General features: G+C 40.8%; 1 protein-coding gene across 1 annotated transcript in view; it reads left to right on the plus strand.

The window, feature by feature from the left end:
• CDS1 (CDP-diacylglycerol synthase 1) overlaps nt 1–17,440 on the plus strand; it is a 70,898-nt gene that overhangs the window by 25,046 nt on the left and 28,412 nt on the right. Inside the window, exons 3-5 of the mRNA XM_043448261.1 lie at nt 1,134–1,230; nt 7,754–7,851; nt 11,218–11,357. Coding sequence (XP_043304196.1) covers nt 1,134–1,230; nt 7,754–7,851; nt 11,218–11,357 — 335 coding nt within the window. The remainder of the gene's footprint in view (nt 1–1,133; nt 1,231–7,753; nt 7,852–11,217; nt 11,358–17,440) is intronic.

Here is a 17,440-nt window from a genome sequence, read left to right on the forward strand (position 1 = left end):
ATGAATGGAGCCCCATGGACTGCAGCATACCAGGCTTCCCTGTCCTGCACTGTCTCCCAGAGTTTACTCAAGTCCATTGAGTCAGTGATGCTATCCAACCATCTCATCCCTATTGCCTTCTTCACCTCCTGCCCTCAGTCTTTCCCAGCAACGGGGTCTTTTCCAATGAGTTGACTCTTTACATCAAGTATTAGGGGTTCAGCTTTTAGCATCAGTCCTTCCAATGAATATTCCTTCTATAGGTGTTATTAGAACAATTTGGGGTGTTTCATACAGGGTCTGCTGACATTTTTCATGACATAGCCACAGAAAGAGTGCAGCTGTTTGTAAGGTACCCTAGGGGTATGTGTGACGCCCCTGTATGGGGGGAGGTGGACTTCCTAGGCCCTTACTGACAGCAGAGGGTTGAGCAGGTCAAGTCCCGCTCAGCTACCAGGGACCAGCCACATTTTTTACTCAGGGGAGCTCTGCTCTAAGAACCAGCAAAGGCCCAAGGAGAAGAGAATACTCTATCGCTGAAGGCTCTGTCCCTCAGGAAAACAGGCTGAAAGAAGTTGAGCTGAAAGAAGTGACCTTCTGGTTGGCCTTGCCCTCAATGTCTGACCTCCCCACACCTTCCTCTTTTTTCTGAAATTGCTAATCTCTCCAGTTTCAGTTCTGCATCGCCCTTCCTTTACTTTTTCTCATTAGAAGGCCGTGCTGTCTGTTGGACCCCACCGTAACATCATTACCATTTATATCAACCACCCTGAAGGATGGACATCCTTTGAGTGGGCTATGCACCTGGCCCCTCCTTCCCATCCGAATGACCCCAGGTGGTATGTGTAGACATCCTTGTTGGCCCCCTCACTTCCCAGCCTCAAAGGATTCATCCTCACCCATGTGGAACGTGAGCTGGTTTTTTCTTTTGGCAAAACATAATTTTTACATTTCCTTTAGCTCTCAGTGACTGAGCAATTGCTCTTCCTTTGTTTGGTTGGTAACTGTTGTTATTGTAGAAGGCAAAGTAGGTGCATGGGGGTTCCTAAAGTGTAGTTAAGGGAAATCTGTTAAGTCTGGCAATTTAGTAGTGAAACAACATGCAAACGTTTAAGAATACACTGATGCTAACTTTACAAACATTTCCTTTGTAGATGGAAAAACTGGTGGATTCGTGGAATTCTTACTCTGACGATGATTTCGTTGTTTTTCCTGATCATCTACATGGGATCCTTTATGCTGATGCTTCTTGTAAGTGTTTTGTGTTTGCCCAAGTGTCTCTCGCTTCCTTTTACAGCATTAATATTGAAGTAATTTGAGTATGTCATATAAAAGAAGGTGATTCAAGACTTGGTAACAGCAAATTTAGTTCCTTTAGGCATTTTCTGGTTTATGAAATGACCTTGGCTAATCTTTTCCACTTGCAAATTGGCCACTCAGTGTGTTCTTTAAGCAGAGGCCAAGTACATATAACAGATATACAACTTTGTGTCAGAAAGTGTGCCAAGCTTTCAGTAGAAAGTAATACACACATGTCTTCAACATATGTGACTATTAGCTAGATCCCTGACTTCAAGAGACTCAGTCTGATGGCAGAGACATGCAGGTAGCCATATGAATAAAGAGTATAGTAAATGAATGGAATAAACTCTGTGATCTTATTGGGAAAGCACAGTAAAATAAAAAACAAAACTATGCCAGGCTGTTCTGGAGTGTGGTGCAGTGGGGCTGAGAACAGTGCACCTGTGTCTGCCCTCATGGAGCTTACTGTCCATGTGCTAAAGAATTGATCAGATATATCATCACAGGCTGCAATAAGCTTCTGGACAAAAGAATAGGAAGCTAAGAGAGCGGAGGGGGTGCTGGTAGGCTTCCTGGACTTTATCCAGTGCTCAGCATCAGCACAGTGATTGAAGGCTGAGTAGGAGTCACGGGGTGAAGCAGAGATCTTGGGGGAAGGATCATCACAGCCAAGGTTTCCCTGTGTATAAAAGCCTTGATCGCCAAAGAAGCATGGAGCATTTGAAGTCCAAAGTGGTAGAAGTAAGAAGGAGAAACACATTCTGTTCAACAAACTCATCATGCACTTCCCGGGTGCTGAACGTGATTTAGCAGTGAACAGTGAGGGCCTGCTCCAGGGTTATGCCTGATGTCCCTTCTTTTTATTATTTGTCTTCATCCATCTCAGTTATCTCCAGCTTCCCCTGGAGGAAGAAACAACCCACAGCAGTATTCTTGTCTGGAAAATTCCATGGACAGAGGAGCCTGGCGGGCTACAGTCCAAGGGTTACAAAGAGTCAGACATGACTGAGCGAATAAGCATGCATGCACACATCTCAGTTAGTTTAGTCCCTTCTTATGATCTTACCTCCCTGTTTGTTTCCTGGCTGCCTGGACACCCTGAGAAATATGTTTACCTACCTTCCCCTCTCCTGTTTACTCCTATTCACAGTGGTAAAGTTGTAGGAGCAATATGATGGTTTTCCTTTTATTTTTGTTAAGAAAATAAAAGAAGTTTGGAAGTGAAATCAGACACAGTTGAAAAAAAAAAATCCCATCAACTTCTGAAGTGACTTAGAATACTTCTTTAAAGTGTTCTTTAAAGGAATCATAAAGGATCATAAAGCCCTTTCTTTTCATCCTGTTACTAATTTTGTGCTTTTTTGGCATATCCAGGTTAAAAAAGAATGCGAAATTACTTTCTCTGTTCTGTTAATTTGCTGACATTGCAGCTTTTTCTTACAACGGAAGGATGGATAATGGACAGGACCGACTCACTGTGAGGCTAGAGGGTGCTGAGTGTGAGAGACGGTAGGCAGGCGTGAGCACAGTCCAGGTGTGACGTGAGGGCTGGGCCCCAGCTGCCAGTCCTCGGAGTCTGAACCCCGAGGGCTCCCGGGGTGAGATTTCAGGACTGAGTGTGTGCTGAGCGCTCCCCAGTGCTGTGAGGAGAGCGGTCAAGCTGGGGGAAGGAGAGGTGGGGTGATGGCAGAGAGCTCAATAAAGCTTTGGGGCTGAAAGGATCTTTGAGTAGACCTTGAGGACCTGTGGGGCTGGAGTGAGCACTGTGAGCAAGGGTCCCGGCGGCTGGGTGTGTCAGGAAAGGGTAGGTGAAACCTTTGCCTGGGGCTTGGGGCCTTTGAACGGGAAAACGTAATTAGGGATCAGATCCTGGAGGCCCTTGAGATACTATGTGAAGACGTTCGGAGTTTATTTTGTAAAGCAGTGGGGAGCCATTTAAAATTTGTAGGGATCATTTGGATTGTTAGTCCTCTTTTGAAGGTAGTTTTGATCAAAGATTATAAACCACCAGCATCCTGGAGGCATTGACTCAAGTGCCTGGTGACAAAATGACATTACTCTCCAAGCTGAACTATTTGGTGTGGTAGCTAGGGCCAGAATTTGTGGATAGAGACCAATTCTTAACCATTCTTTTATGACAGCATTGAAAACAGCTTTAAAGACTTCCTTGCATATTTGGATTCTGATTTTTTAAGAAGAGAATCATAAGCACATTTAAAGTACTTGGGCTTTTTTTGTTTTTCTACTATGAAAGGAAAATACCATTGTATTATAGGTTATTTCTTTGGTGAGTTTAATAAGAGAAGAATATTAAAGATCTAGTTAAAATATGTTTGAACTGTTATTGCTCTTAACTTAGATTTACTGCACATGCATACACATACATGTACACATGCATATATACATGCTTTGTATTTATGATATTTATGTTAAGGGAACATGGATAGATACATACATACACACACACTGTTGGTACTCAATTGATACTATCTGTATTTTAAAGTCTTATTTACCTTTATAACCCTAACTAGGTCCTTTATATTTTGAGAAGTACACATTGTACCTAGCTTGCATTTGTCTTACAATACCAGCATTCAAAAATGACTAATTCAGGAGAGTTTTATTAAAAACTTACATCTAGGAAATGATAGCTACTATTTTAAGATGGAACTCATACTCACATTCCTTAAAATAAAAGGAGCTTTTCCTCTTCAACCTTCTACTTACAGTGCTTTAATTGTTGCAGTCACAGCTTGGAATCACACTTTCTAAGTGATGGAGTTACTAAAGCAATCTTGTTTAAGAAGGAAATGGGAACATGTGACAGATATAAGAGGTTCCCCATACCCCTTCCTGGAAACTCCCATGATAACTGTTTTAACGCACGTTATTTAAATAGTGCATTTCCCGTTGTGAGAGTTATAAATGTTTATTAAAATTACTTTGGAAGGACTTCCCTGGTGGTCCAGTGGTTAAGAATCTGCTTTGTAATGCAAGGGATGTGGGTTCGATTCCTAGTCAGGGAACTAAGATCTCACATGCCATGGACCTAATTAAAAAATATTAATAATGAAGTTTCTTTATAAAATTACTTTGGAAGATAAATAATTTAAAAAATCACTCCCAATCCCATCATCAGTGACCAAAAATTAATACTGCCATTTGATATATTTCCTTTCATCCTTTTTTCTTTTAAAAAACCATGATTGTAATTGTATATAATGTGACTAAATGCTGTATCCTTTTTAAACTAAATATTGAATGTTTTGTGTTGCTCCATAGTCCTTGTAACCATTAGCTTTAATACATTCATCTACTCCGTGGAATGCAGTACATCATGTTATTTAAAGCAATCAATGTGTTATTTTTAGACATTCTGGTTATATTCTGGTTTTTCTTTATTGTGAATAGTTTTATCCTGAACATATTAAAATGTAAAGCTTTTTCACGTGCAGGGCTATTTTCTTCGAACAAATTCCCGGAGTGAAAATAGGTACTTTAATTTGGATAACCCATAGGTACCATAGCTCAGACTCAACATATCCAAATCTGAGCTTGTGTTCTATTGCCAGCCATTCTGCATACCTCTGTTTCCTTCTCAAGCCTTCCCTGGTATCACCCTATGTTCTCCTCTCCACCTTAGCCCCTCTGATTCCTCAGCCACCAAATCCAGTCAGTTCTACCTCGTTGATGTCTCTGATTTCATAGTCCGTCTTCCTCTGCTGCTCATTCTCACCGCTCTGGGTGTGGTATCTTACCTGCCTTGCTGACTCTTTTCTTGCTGCTTCTCCCATCAGTTCTTTCCACTTGTTAACCCCAGACAGCCAGGTCTGATCTTGACCTTCCGTGATCAGCACCAGCTCCGTTGCTTCATGCTGTTTGCTGTGATGCTGTGACCAGGCTCCCCTCCCTCTACTGCTCAGCCCAGCTTTGTGTTCAGCCTCTCTGGACTGTAGCTCCCTGCAGCCCCTCCCCCTCTCCAGTGTACGTGGCTGTCTGTCCTCCTCCTCCGCCCCAGCTGGCCCATCCCCGCCCTCACCACAGCTTTCTACGTCTGCCTGTGCTCGTACCCACGTGGCTGTTTGCACATCGTACTGGAGCTGCGTGTGTTCTCCCTGAGAGACTGTTCCTGTCTGAGAACAGAAGGCCTATGTTATTTCTCTGAATCTTCAGTAACCAGCAAGAGTGCTGGTGGTGTTTAGTTGCTGAGTTGTGTCCTACTCTTTGTGATCTCATGGACTATAGCCCGCCAGGCTCCTCTGTCCGTGGGATTTCCCAGGCAAGAATACCCGAGTGGGTTGCCATTTCCTTCTCCAGGGGATCTTTCCAACCCCCGGATGGAACCCACATCTCCTGGACTGGCAGGTGGTTTTTTTTGCTGCCGAGTCACCAGGGCAGCCCAAAGTAGCAGAGTAGGCACTTAGGTATCAATTGTTTTTTTTTTTTTTTAATTAGTTGGAGGCTAATTACTAATTGTTTTTTAATGCTCCTAGCACATTAATTGGGCCAGCGGAGGCCTTTTGGTGCATTGCCACCTCTATCGGTGGCATGGAGCATCAGGTTCTGTGTGGTCACCAGTTCTTACTCTATTTTGAATTCTCTGTTTTCTATTTCCCCAGCAGTACCATATTAATTCTGTTGATAAGCTACAAGTGACAACTATATACATATATGTGTGTGATATTAAAAGCTCTTTTTTTCTCCTTTCAGTGAAATTCCATATATAGAGCTAATGGTTGTTCTTGAACAAATGTGTTCATAGGAATTGCATGAGTGCACTTGATATTTTAAAAGCCCTTGGTTCTATAAATAGCATAGCTTTACCATTTTACCAACATTGAGCATTGTCCCTGTTCTGTGATTATTTTTGTTAAAAAAAATGACTTGATAATATATGCAAAGGTTATTTGAAGGACAGTATTTAAATTTCCTCTTGTGTTTATAACACATTTATAGCTTTTTCTTAAAAGAATTATTTATGGTAGTTTGGCATAATATTTTCTTGCCAAGGGGATACAATTACTTTTTTAAGTATGTCATTGGACATGTAATAGGTATAGTGGGGAAAAATAGCCTAAGACTCTCCTGGTCAGTAGGTTTGGGAAAGCTAATGTGTGGTGACCTTAAAAAGAAATCCCAAAGTGTACTCTTTAGTGGAGTTTGGTTAGTTCTTTCTGGAAAGGCCCAGATAGTAGTATTTTAGGCTTTAAGGAGCCACATATGTCTCCATCGTGTCATCTTTGGGTTTTGTTTTTAAGTGTCTATAGATACAAAGTCCGTTCTTAGCTCCAGGGCTGTACAAGAACAAACCCCTGGGTAGATTCTCTATAGAGGTGGGAAAAGGTAGTCTGCTGTACTGACAGAGGCTTGGATCTCTTAGTTTCTGGTGATGAGTGTTCAGCTTGCCATTGGCTCTTTGAGTCTAGGAATTGACTTAAGCCAAACACTGGTTATGATGCTATAGTCTCAGAAATTACCTTTATCCAGATTGTGGAGGCAGCAGTTTGAGGGACTGCTGCATAGACCATCACAAAGGGCTTCATGAATATAAACCTATTTCCTCAGCATGTGCAGGGCCTCCCAGGTGGTTCAGATGGTATAGAATCTGCCTGCAATGCAGGAGACCTGGGTTCAGTCCCTGGGTTGAGAAGATCCCTTGGAGAAGGGAACGGCTACCCACTCTAGTATTCTTGCCTGGAAAATTCCATAGACAGAGGAGCCTGGCGGGCTATGGTCCATGGGGTCGCAAAGAGTCGGACATGACTGGGTGACTTTCACTTACTTACTTGGCATGTGTATTGGACACTGTGCAGACAGAACTGCATAGACTCACTTGACTGGCTACTGGGGCCGCAGACGTCGAAGGCTGCTTATAATATGTCAAGGAAGCACTGCTTGGGTTGATCAGAGATGTGTGTTGCTGGCTGAGGGAGAGTTGGCATGGTGGGAAGAATGAAAATCTCATGCCAAACCCCTGAGTGACTCAGTAAGGATATTTTAGCCATTTGTCCCGATAGTATCTTTTTCCTTGGCAAGAATACCAACTTGTTAAAAATAAACATATACAAGCAAATTTTCATATAGGATCATTTTCTTAGGATAACTCAAGAAACAAAATCGACAGAGAAAGCCACCCAACTTCAAGAAATGAAGCAGTAATGAGGGATTGATTAAGCCTAGTTAGCTGTGACCCTAGCCAGACTATACCCTTCAAATTCTAAAGAACAGTGCCACCTCCTACCCTGGGAAGGATCTCTCAAACGTTCTGAATAAAATATTGTTTTGCTTACCTCTTTGGGACATCACTTGATTATAGAGAAGTTGAATATTGAATTTTTGCTGATGATCTTTAGAATAACTGAAAGTGGGTAGCTGAAGATTTTTAAAATACATGTGACAAGTTACTTATTAAATAATTAAGCATAAATGTAGACATTAAGAACTGTGTGTTAATGTTTTCTCTTGGTTTCAGGTTCTAAGCATCCAAGTGAAATGCTTCCATGAAATCATCACCATAGGTTACAGAGTCTATCATTCTTATGACTTACCTTGGTTTAGAACACTAAGTTGGTAAGTGACTTAAAACTGTTTCAGATATGAAAATCTGATTCTTTTCTAAAGTTGGTAAGGAAGCATCCTGACCACTCAGTATCCACCCAGTTGACCTTATAGATTGAGTATAAAGAAATATAAATGAAAAGAACGCAATTGTATGTTGAAAGAAGAAAATCACCTTTAACTCTCCATTTCAACAACTATTTTCAGATTTCATCTTTCACTATTTGTAGATACCTGACTTATATTGCATACACACACAGTTTTTGTCCTCTTTTTAAAAACCTCAGCATTATATTGGACACATGTTTATACCCTTTATAATTACAATTTTAACAGAAAGTTTCATTCTGTGAAATGTTAAATATATGTTAATCTTTTGGTTTATTTCCCCTCAGTTGACATGAGACCATACACAAATCCGGTATCTCTACAAAGACTGGAAGATGAGATGTGAAAATAGCTGTGGGTTTTCTTTTTTTTTCCTCTTTTTTGAGTGACAAGTGGTTGATTCAGGAGAGGAAAGCCCAAGCTGCGTGTCTGTCTCCCTCCTCCCCTCCCCTCCTCACCCCTGCAGACTGGCCTGTGCTGCGCTTAGTCGCTCAGTCGTGTCTGACTCTTTGCAGCCCCTTGGACTGCAGCCCGCCAGGCTCCTCTGTCCTTGGGATTCTCCAGGCAACAATACTGGAGTGGGTTGCCATGCCCTCCTCCAGGGGATTGTCCCATCCCAGGGATCGAAGCCAGGTCTCCCGCATTGCAGGCAGGTTCTTTACCATCTAAGCACCAGGGCAGGTAGGCAGACTGGCCTACCTTCTCCAAACCCCCTTAGGCCTCGGGCAGGAGGACCAAGCAGGGCAGTGAGAGGATGGATGACCTTACCTTTGCTGCTCCTGGCTTGGTCTCCTGAAGGCCCCGGGACCTCTGACATGCAACAAGGAGGGTTGTCAGAGGGAAGAGGAAGGCTCTGATGGGGTCAGTGTGTAAGGCACCCTGCTAAACATTTCAGGGTAGTTACCAGCCCCTGAAACATTGCATACAAAATTATTCTATGTAGAAAATACTGCATGTAAAATTAGCAAATAGGAATCACTAAATAATTTTAATATTTAATGTTTTATATATTTTTAAGTTTTTTCAGGATTCTTAGTTATCAGGACCTTGACCATGAAACTTGATAATATGATAGTTCATAATTAACAGTCCATGTCTTTGAATGTATCAGTAGTTGTTTGATTAGTATCAGTGTCTTTTTAAAACAGGCATCACCTTTTGGGTTTACAGTAGTCAAAAACAGTTTCTTGGTTTTATGAACACCTAATTTTTCCTTCTGGGAAGTTTCTTCATGAGTGGCAGTTGTACAGGGAATGTTAGGTAGATTAAATATTAGTTGCTCGGTCACTCAGTCGTGTCCAGCTCTTTGCAGCCCATGGACTGCAGCACGCCAGGCTTCCCTGTCCTTCCCCATCTCCCAGAGCTTGCTCAAACTCATGTCCTTTGAGTTGGTGATGCCATCCAACCATCTCATCCTCTGTTGTCCCTTTCTCCTGTCCTCAATCTTTCCCAGCATCAGGGTCTTTTCCAATGAGTCAACTCTTCGCATCAGGTGGCCAAAGTCTTAGAGCTTCAGCTTAATCCTCAGTCCTTCCAGTGAATGTTAAAGTATTTGGAGAGTAGTTAACCCAGGCAGGATTGATTCTAAGTGTAAGGGGGAAAAAAGGTAGGTCAGGATGGGCCCCAGGGATTGTAGAGGCTTCACGAAGAAGGTGACAGAGAAACTGTTACCAGAAATGAAGACAGGCTTTGGATGGAGAAGGATGTCTGGGCTGGGGAAGCAGCACCTATCAGGTTCTAGATGGGGTCAGAGGAGGCACCTGCCACAGGTGGTGAGATCTTCTTGGCTCTCCCGAGTGGGAGGGAATAGTGGCCCAGAGGTTGGACTGGTGAGGGACTTTCTGGCCGCCCAGTGGTTAGGACTGTAAACGCCCAGTGCAGGGGGCGTTTCAATCCCTGTTTGGGGAACTAAGATCCCACATGCGGAGGGGCATGGCCAAAAACAAAAAAGATGGTTTGATGGCCTATCAAGGTAGGCCTTGATAGCCTTACAAAGGTGTCACAGACAATTTCCATTATAGGAGAGAGAGACATGGTAATGTGGAAACATGATGTGCTTCCCTTTGGGAACAGTGGGGTCTGATTCCATTCATGAGGACCAGAGGGAACCACCACCCCTCTCCTCTTCTACTGCCCTCCCGGCTGCCTAGGTCAGGCTGCCTAGGTCACGGTCTTTCTAAAGGAGGAATCCGGGAGGAACCCTGAGGCAGTGTTTGTTAACCCGTTTTCCTGGCTTACACGTGCTCCCATCAGCAAAGTCTTGTGAGTTCAGCTTCTCCCTGGCGGAAAGGATAAACCAGCGCTGGGAGAAGGGGCAGGCCATTCATAAAGTGTTTGTGTTGTTTTTATTTTTTTTTTCAAATTTTACATTCTCCATTTTTTAAAAATTTATTTATTTCAATTGGAGGCTAATTACTTTACAGTATCATAGTGGTTTTTGCCGTACATTTACATGAATCAGCCATGGGTGTACATGTGTTCCCCATTTTTAAAGTTTTTCCCCAGAGATTTTTACCTGCAGCTAGCTCCTAACCCCCACTGCTACCTTTTTGAGTCACTTATTCAACTAGAGTCCATCTGGAGCATTGAGAAAAGGGGACAAGACCCAGTGTGGGCAGGACAGAGTAGGAGGTGAGAGGTCAAATTACTTCTTCCCTCTTTTCCCATTGATCTTCCTTAGGGCGGGCGGGAATTTGGCTTAGGAGCTCTACTATTAAAACGCATTAGAGGGACTTGGCTGGCGGTTCAGTGGTAGAGGCTTTGCCTTCTTGTGCAGGGGGTAAGGCTCAGTCCCTGGTCGGGCTGCGCTAAGAGCCCATGTGCCTTGTGGCCAAAAACTAAAACATAAAAAAATGAAGCAAAATTGTAACAAATGCAATGAAGACTTTTTAAAAAATGACCACTTAAAAAAATTCTTAAAAAAAAAAAGCCTTAGGGAGATGTTGGGAATGCATTTTCATTATAAACTTAATTGTGTGTGTGTGTGTGTGTGTGTGTAGTATTTTCTACACTGCTTCCTAATTTTCTGTCTCTGGCATTAGATTTTGAGCTAAATAAAGGCATGAACTACTCAGTACATTTTTGTTCACTGGTAAGTTTGAAATTAAGTTTAAAACAGGGATAAAAAAGGATTTTGGTGGAATATATCATGAACCTGTGTTCAAAACTTAGTTTTGATCTGTGTCATCATCAAAAGTAGAAAACAGTTTTGTCCGGTTTGAGGGGGAAAATGTTTCAAATATAAAGAAGCAAATTGTTTTAACGTTACAGGTACTTTCTGTTGTGTGTGAACTACTTTTTCTATGGAGAGACTGTGGCTGATTATTTTGCTACATTTGTTCAAAGAGAAGAGCAACTTCAGTTCCTCATTCGCTACCATAGATTTATATCATTTGCCCTGTATCTGGCAGGTAAGTTAAGGAAAAGACTCTGCATTGATTTGTAGCCAGTATATGTTACATGCTTATTTTTATTTATGTTAAATTGTAACATCCTTTTTCTTTGGTTACATTTTAATCCACCTTCTCTTTTTAAATGTCTCCCATATAAAACTACTTTCATCACAGTCTTAAACTGCAGTTACTCCCTAATGGTGGTTAAAAAAAGTACTTTGTGGTTGAAAAGAACTACTTTCTTAGTAGTCTATCTATATATTTGAAAATTTTCTTTGTAAATTATAGTAAAAGAACTTTAAACATATGGATTATTTACCAAGTAATGGTATAATTTACAAAGAAACTTTCACACATGTATTGCTTTATTTGTTCCTAGGAAATAATTTTATATAGAATTAATCAGGGTACTTAGTTTTCCTGACTTTTTTTATTATATAGTCATTTATATATATATATACATGTTTATAGTAGGCTATGTCACATTTTTATGATTTTAGATTAAGAATCACATACTTAGGATAATGTTAGAATTAACAGATTTGTGGCTATCTAGTAGTTAGGCTCCATACTTCCACTGCAGGGAGCCCAGGTTTGATCCTTGGTCAGGGAACTAAGATCTCAAAAGCAATGCAGCATGGCCAGAAAAAAACCAGATTTGTTTCTATCGAAGTTAACCAATTATAAAAGAAATTTCCTAAGAAATTGATTTAGATATGTACTTAAAAAATTATTTATTATTTTTATTTGACTTTACCAGATCTTAGTTGGAGTGTATGAGATCTAGTTCCCCAACCAGGGATTGAACCTAGGCCCTTTGCATTGGGAACACAGAGTCTTAGCCACTGGACCACCAGGGAAGTCCCTAGATGTGTACTTTTAAAAAGCCAGAGTTCCAGTATGAATCCTGGTCCACTGCTTACATGCTAAATAAACTTTGGGAAATGTAATTTATTGATCTGTGCCTCAGTTTCTTTGCAAAGCACTTAGAGGAGTACCTGGCGCTATTTAAATATTATTATCACTATTTTCACTTTTAAAGGCAGAAAGGAAATTTATTTGTGAGTTTTCTCTTTAGCTCTTAATGGTTACTGTCTTAGCTCTTAGGGGTTTCCTCATAAATAAATTCTCCTCCAGTTAGTACAGCTTTGGAAACTTAATACAATATGGATGACTCCTTTCCATTTCTCATTAAACAAAAAAATATACAGAGTGTGTGGGAAAGTCAGTCCTTTAAAAGTATGTCATTTTAATTCAATAATTAAAATACATCCTTTTTTATGGCTGAGTAATATCTATTGTCTATTGTATCACAATTTCTGTATCCATTCATTTGCGGGTAGACATCTAGGTTGCTTCCATGTCCCAGCTATTGTAGATGGTGCTACAATGAACATTGGAGTACATTCGTCTCTTTGAATTATAGTTTTCTCAGTATTTATGCTCAGTAGTGACATTGGTGGGTAATATGGTAGTTCTTTTCCTGGTTTTTAAAGGAATCTCCATATTGTTCTCCATAATGACTATTTACATTCCCACCAATGATGAAAAAGTGTTCCCTTTTTTCTACATCTTCTCCTTCATTTACTGTTTGCAGATTTTTTAATGATGGCCATTCTGACCTGTGTGAGGTGATACCTCATTGTAGTTTTGATTTGCATTTCTCTGATAATGAGTGATGTTGAGCATCTTTTTCTGTGTTTGTTCACCGTCTGTATGCCTTCTTTGGAGAAATGTCTGTGTAGGTCTGCCCCCCTTTTTTTGATTGGGTTGTTTGCTTTTCTGGTATTGAACTGCATGAGCCTCTTGTGTTTTTTGGAGATTAATCCAGTTTTTTCCCTTGCAATTATTTTTTCCCATTCTGAGAGTTGTCTTTTAATCTTGTTGTTTCCTTTGCTGTGCAACTTGTTCCTTTTTATAATATTGTATACGTGATACCCTCTCAACCAGTTCTTTACAGTCATTGTTGCTTCATCCCCTTAAATTTCTGACTCTATCAAATCAGTATTTGTTCATTTTTTTTCTAACTGATTTCTATCATTGGCATAGCTTACCATTGCTCTTCCATGGAATCACAGAAGCTCCTTGAAAGTCATCGTTGTCATTCTTTCAGCAAACACTCGAGTGCTTTCCAAGTGCCAGCGCTGGGCATGGTGTTGAGGATACAAGGGGACAGGCCTTTAGTGTGCCCTCCAGGGGCTGGCAACTGCTGAGACACGTGTCCCCTTGGTCATTGCTGGAATGGGAACAAGGACCCCTAAGACCATGAAGAAAGGGAAGGCAGGCCGTGCTCTACTGGGGCAGAAAGGCCATTGAAGGCCTTGGAGAAGGGATGATGGTGGTTGTTCAGTTGCTAAATCATGTCTGACTCTTTGTGAGCTCACGGACTGCAGCGCTCCAGGCTCCCCTGTCCTTCACTATCTCCCAGAGTTTGCTCAAACTCATGTCCATTGAGTTGGTGATGCCATCTAACCATCTCATCCTCTGCCATCCCCTTCTCCTTTTGCCTTCAGTCTTTGAGGAAGAAGTGGCAAAACACCTCAGTATTCTTGCTGTGGGAACCCCAGGAACAGTGTGAAGAGATGATCGGTGTCATGAAAAGCAAGGAACAAGCAGGTGTTTGCCAGGTGAAGAGTGGGAAAGGGCATTCCAGGTAGAGAAGACAGCTCTGCAGTCTTGGGGATGAGAGCGGCATGTTCGGGACCCATGGGAGGTACTGAAGGTCGTGCAAGTAGACAGGAGCCCCATCTGGAGGAGCCTTGTGTATCATAGGAAGACTTTGGGCTTTATTCCTGGGAAACTACTGAGGATTTCAAGCTAGGAGATAATATAACCAGGTTTGTAATTCAGTGAATGGTGAGTGGGAGACATTAAAAGAGTGACAAGATAGGAAATTGTTGCTTTAATTCATACTAAATATAATGTATACCTGAGTCATTCATGTTTATACTTAATACTAAGAGGATCATAAATTTTTTAAAAATTGTGTTTTTAAAAAATAAAATTTGGACTATTCTTGATGTGAAAAGATAAAAAATTATGGGACTTCACTGGTGGTCCAGTGATTAAGACTTTGTGTTTCCTCTGCAGGGAGGGGAGGTTCAATTCCTGGTCAGGGACTAGGATCCCACCTGCTGTGTGGTACGGCCAAAAAATTTAAAAAATAATTTTTTTTTTTAATGCTAAGGGTTGATCTTAGAACCAACTGCTGTTTATGACAGTCTGAAAAATTGCTTTTATATCCTAAATTATTGGCTTAAAATGTACTTTTTGTTGAGATAATTATGTATTTTCATGCAGTTGTAAGAAATAAGACAGGATGCCTTATTGCACTTAGCCTAGTTTCCACCAGTGATAATATTTTGAAAAATTACAGTGTAAGATCACACCAGGATATTGACATTATTATAGTCTTACAAATGTACTTTTAAAACGCATTTTTTAAAATTGAAGTATAGTTGATTTGCAATGTTGTGTTAATTTTTAGTGTACAGTAAAGTGATTCACATATACTGTCTTTTTCATGTGCTTTTCCAGTTTGGTTTCTTACAGGATATTAGAGTTTCCTGTGCTATAGAGTAGGCCCTTTTTGTTTATCTGTTTTATATATAGTAAACTGTATCTGCTAATCCCCAAATCCTAATTTATCCCTTCCCCACCCCTTTTCCCTTTTGGTAATTGTAAATTTCTTTTCTGTGCTTCTGAGTGTCAGCTCAGTTCAGTCGCTCAGTCGTATCCGACTCTTTGCGACCCCATGAACTGCAGCACGCCAGGCCTTTCTGTCCATCACTATCTCCCAGAGCTTACTCAAACTCATGTCCATTGTGTCGGTGATGGCATCCAACCATCTCATCCTTGGTTATCCCCTTCTCCTCCTGCCTTCAATCTTTGTCAGCATCAGGGTCTTTTCCAATGAGTCAGTTCTTCACACCACATGACCAAAGTATTAGAGCTTCAGCTTCAGCATCAGTCCCTCCAGTGAATATTCAGGACTGATCTCCTTTAGAATGGACTGGTTTAATCTCCTTGCAGTCCAAGGGACTCTCACGAGGCTGCTCCAACTCCACAGTTCAAAAGCATCAATTCTTCAGTGCTCAGCTTTCTTTATGGTCCAATTTTCACATCCATACATGACCACTGGGAAAACCATAACTTTGACTACATGGACTTTTGTTGGCAAAGTAATGTCTGCTTTTTAATATGCTGTCTAGGTTTGTCATAGCTTTTCTTCCAAGGAGCAAGCATCTTTTCATTTCATGGCTGCAGTCACCATCTGCAGTGATTTTGGAGCCCAGAAAAATAAAATCTGTCACTGTTTCCTGTGTTGTCCCCATCTATCTGCCATGAAGTGATGGGACCGGATGCCATGATCTTAGTTTTCTGAATGTTGAGCTTTAAGTCAACTTTTCCACTCCCCTCTTTCACTTTCATCAAGAGGCTCTTCGGTTCCTCTTCGCTTTCTGCCATTAGGGTGGTGTCATCTGCATATTTGAGGTTATTGATATTTCTGCCAGCAATCTTGATTCCAGCTTGTGCTTCATCCAGCCCAGTATTTTGCATGAGGTACTCTGCATAGAAGTTAAATGAGCAGGGTGACAATATACAGCCTTGAAGCACTCCTTTCCCAATTTGGAACCAGTCTGTTGTTCCATGTCCAGTTCTAACTGTTGCTTCTTGACCTGCTTACAGGTTTCTCAGGAGGCAGGTCAGGTGGTCTGGTAGTCCCATCTCTTTAGGAATTTCCCACAGTTTGTTGTGATCCACACAGGCAAAAGCTTTAGCATAGTCAATGAAGCAGAAGTAGATGTTTTTCTGGAATTCTCTTGCTTTTTCTATGATCCAGCAGATGTTGGCAATTTGATCTCTGGTTCCTCTACCTTTTTTAAATCCAGCTTGAACATCTGAAAGTTCTTGGTTCATGCACTGTTGAAGCCTGGCTTGGAGAATTTAGAGCATTACTTTGCTAGTGTGTGAGATGAGTGCAATTGTGCAGTAGTTTGAACATTCTTTGGCATTGCCTTTCTTTGGGATTGGAATAAAAACTGACTTTTCCAGTCTCTGTGTTTCTATAAAATGCAACTTTGTAGTAAGCTAGGAGCTGCTGGGTTAAGTGATGAAACTTTTGATATAAATTATGCATGGTTTTCTATTGGATTGGTCAAAAAGTTCATTTGGATTTTTCATAAGATGTTCATTTGGGTTTTTCATAAGATGTTGTGACAAACCAAAATGAACTTTTTGGCCATTCCAGTATCTCTGTTATCATTTCACACGTGTCTTAAATATGGTCCTATTAAAGGATCATAAGCACCCACTTTGTGTTTCTCTTGTTTTTTTTTTTAATTCCTGGTGCCTAATACAGGGTCTGGGATTTAGGTTCCTAACACACATTTACTGGATGAATGATCAAGAGGCTGAGAACCTGGACATCTAAACATAGTGCTTTTTAGGGATAGTTTTTTTTTTTTTTTTAGCATCAGGATTTTGGTTGCTGGGTCTTGAGGCCTTATTGGTTGATTCTTGAAGTGATTAGCGACATTTATGAGCTTAGTCCAGCAGATAAAGTTAGACTTTAAAATAGGAGTGAGGAAATAGAAAGTGTGCTCTGTTGAGATAGTTGTACCTTTCTTTCAAATTATGCTGTGAAAAATGTCTGGAATTCTCGTTAAACAACATTCCAAGAGACCCATCCAAATTTTAGTTCTGCAGTGGTCAAATGAGTTTCATAGGTCTTAACAGATATAAAAAGCAGAGACCACACAAGCTTTTTCATTGATGCTGAATTTTATTAAAACAAAATGTACATGTATCCAGGTCTGACCTACTCACCAAGGCCCAGCAGGTTAAATGACTCATTTAACATCATCCCAGATGACTCACTGACTAGGACCCAGAAGCCATTCTGACACTTTAGATAATTTGGTTGTAAAATGAATTTGTCTGATAGCAAAACAAACATCAGAGACAACATTTTCTCTAGAGTCTGGATGTATTTTTAAAAGGTCTTGGTGATTTGGATTTGGGGCTCTTTAGAAACAAGAGCAACCATGTGATTACATGTCTGGTAATGACAGGTGAATAAGCTTAAGATGTTGAACCCA

The sequence above is a fragment of the Cervus canadensis genome, chromosome 26, assembly GCF_019320065.1.
Source record: "Cervus canadensis isolate Bull #8, Minnesota chromosome 26, ASM1932006v1, whole genome shotgun sequence".
NCBI lineage: Eukaryota > Metazoa > Chordata > Mammalia > Artiodactyla > Cervidae > Cervus > Cervus canadensis.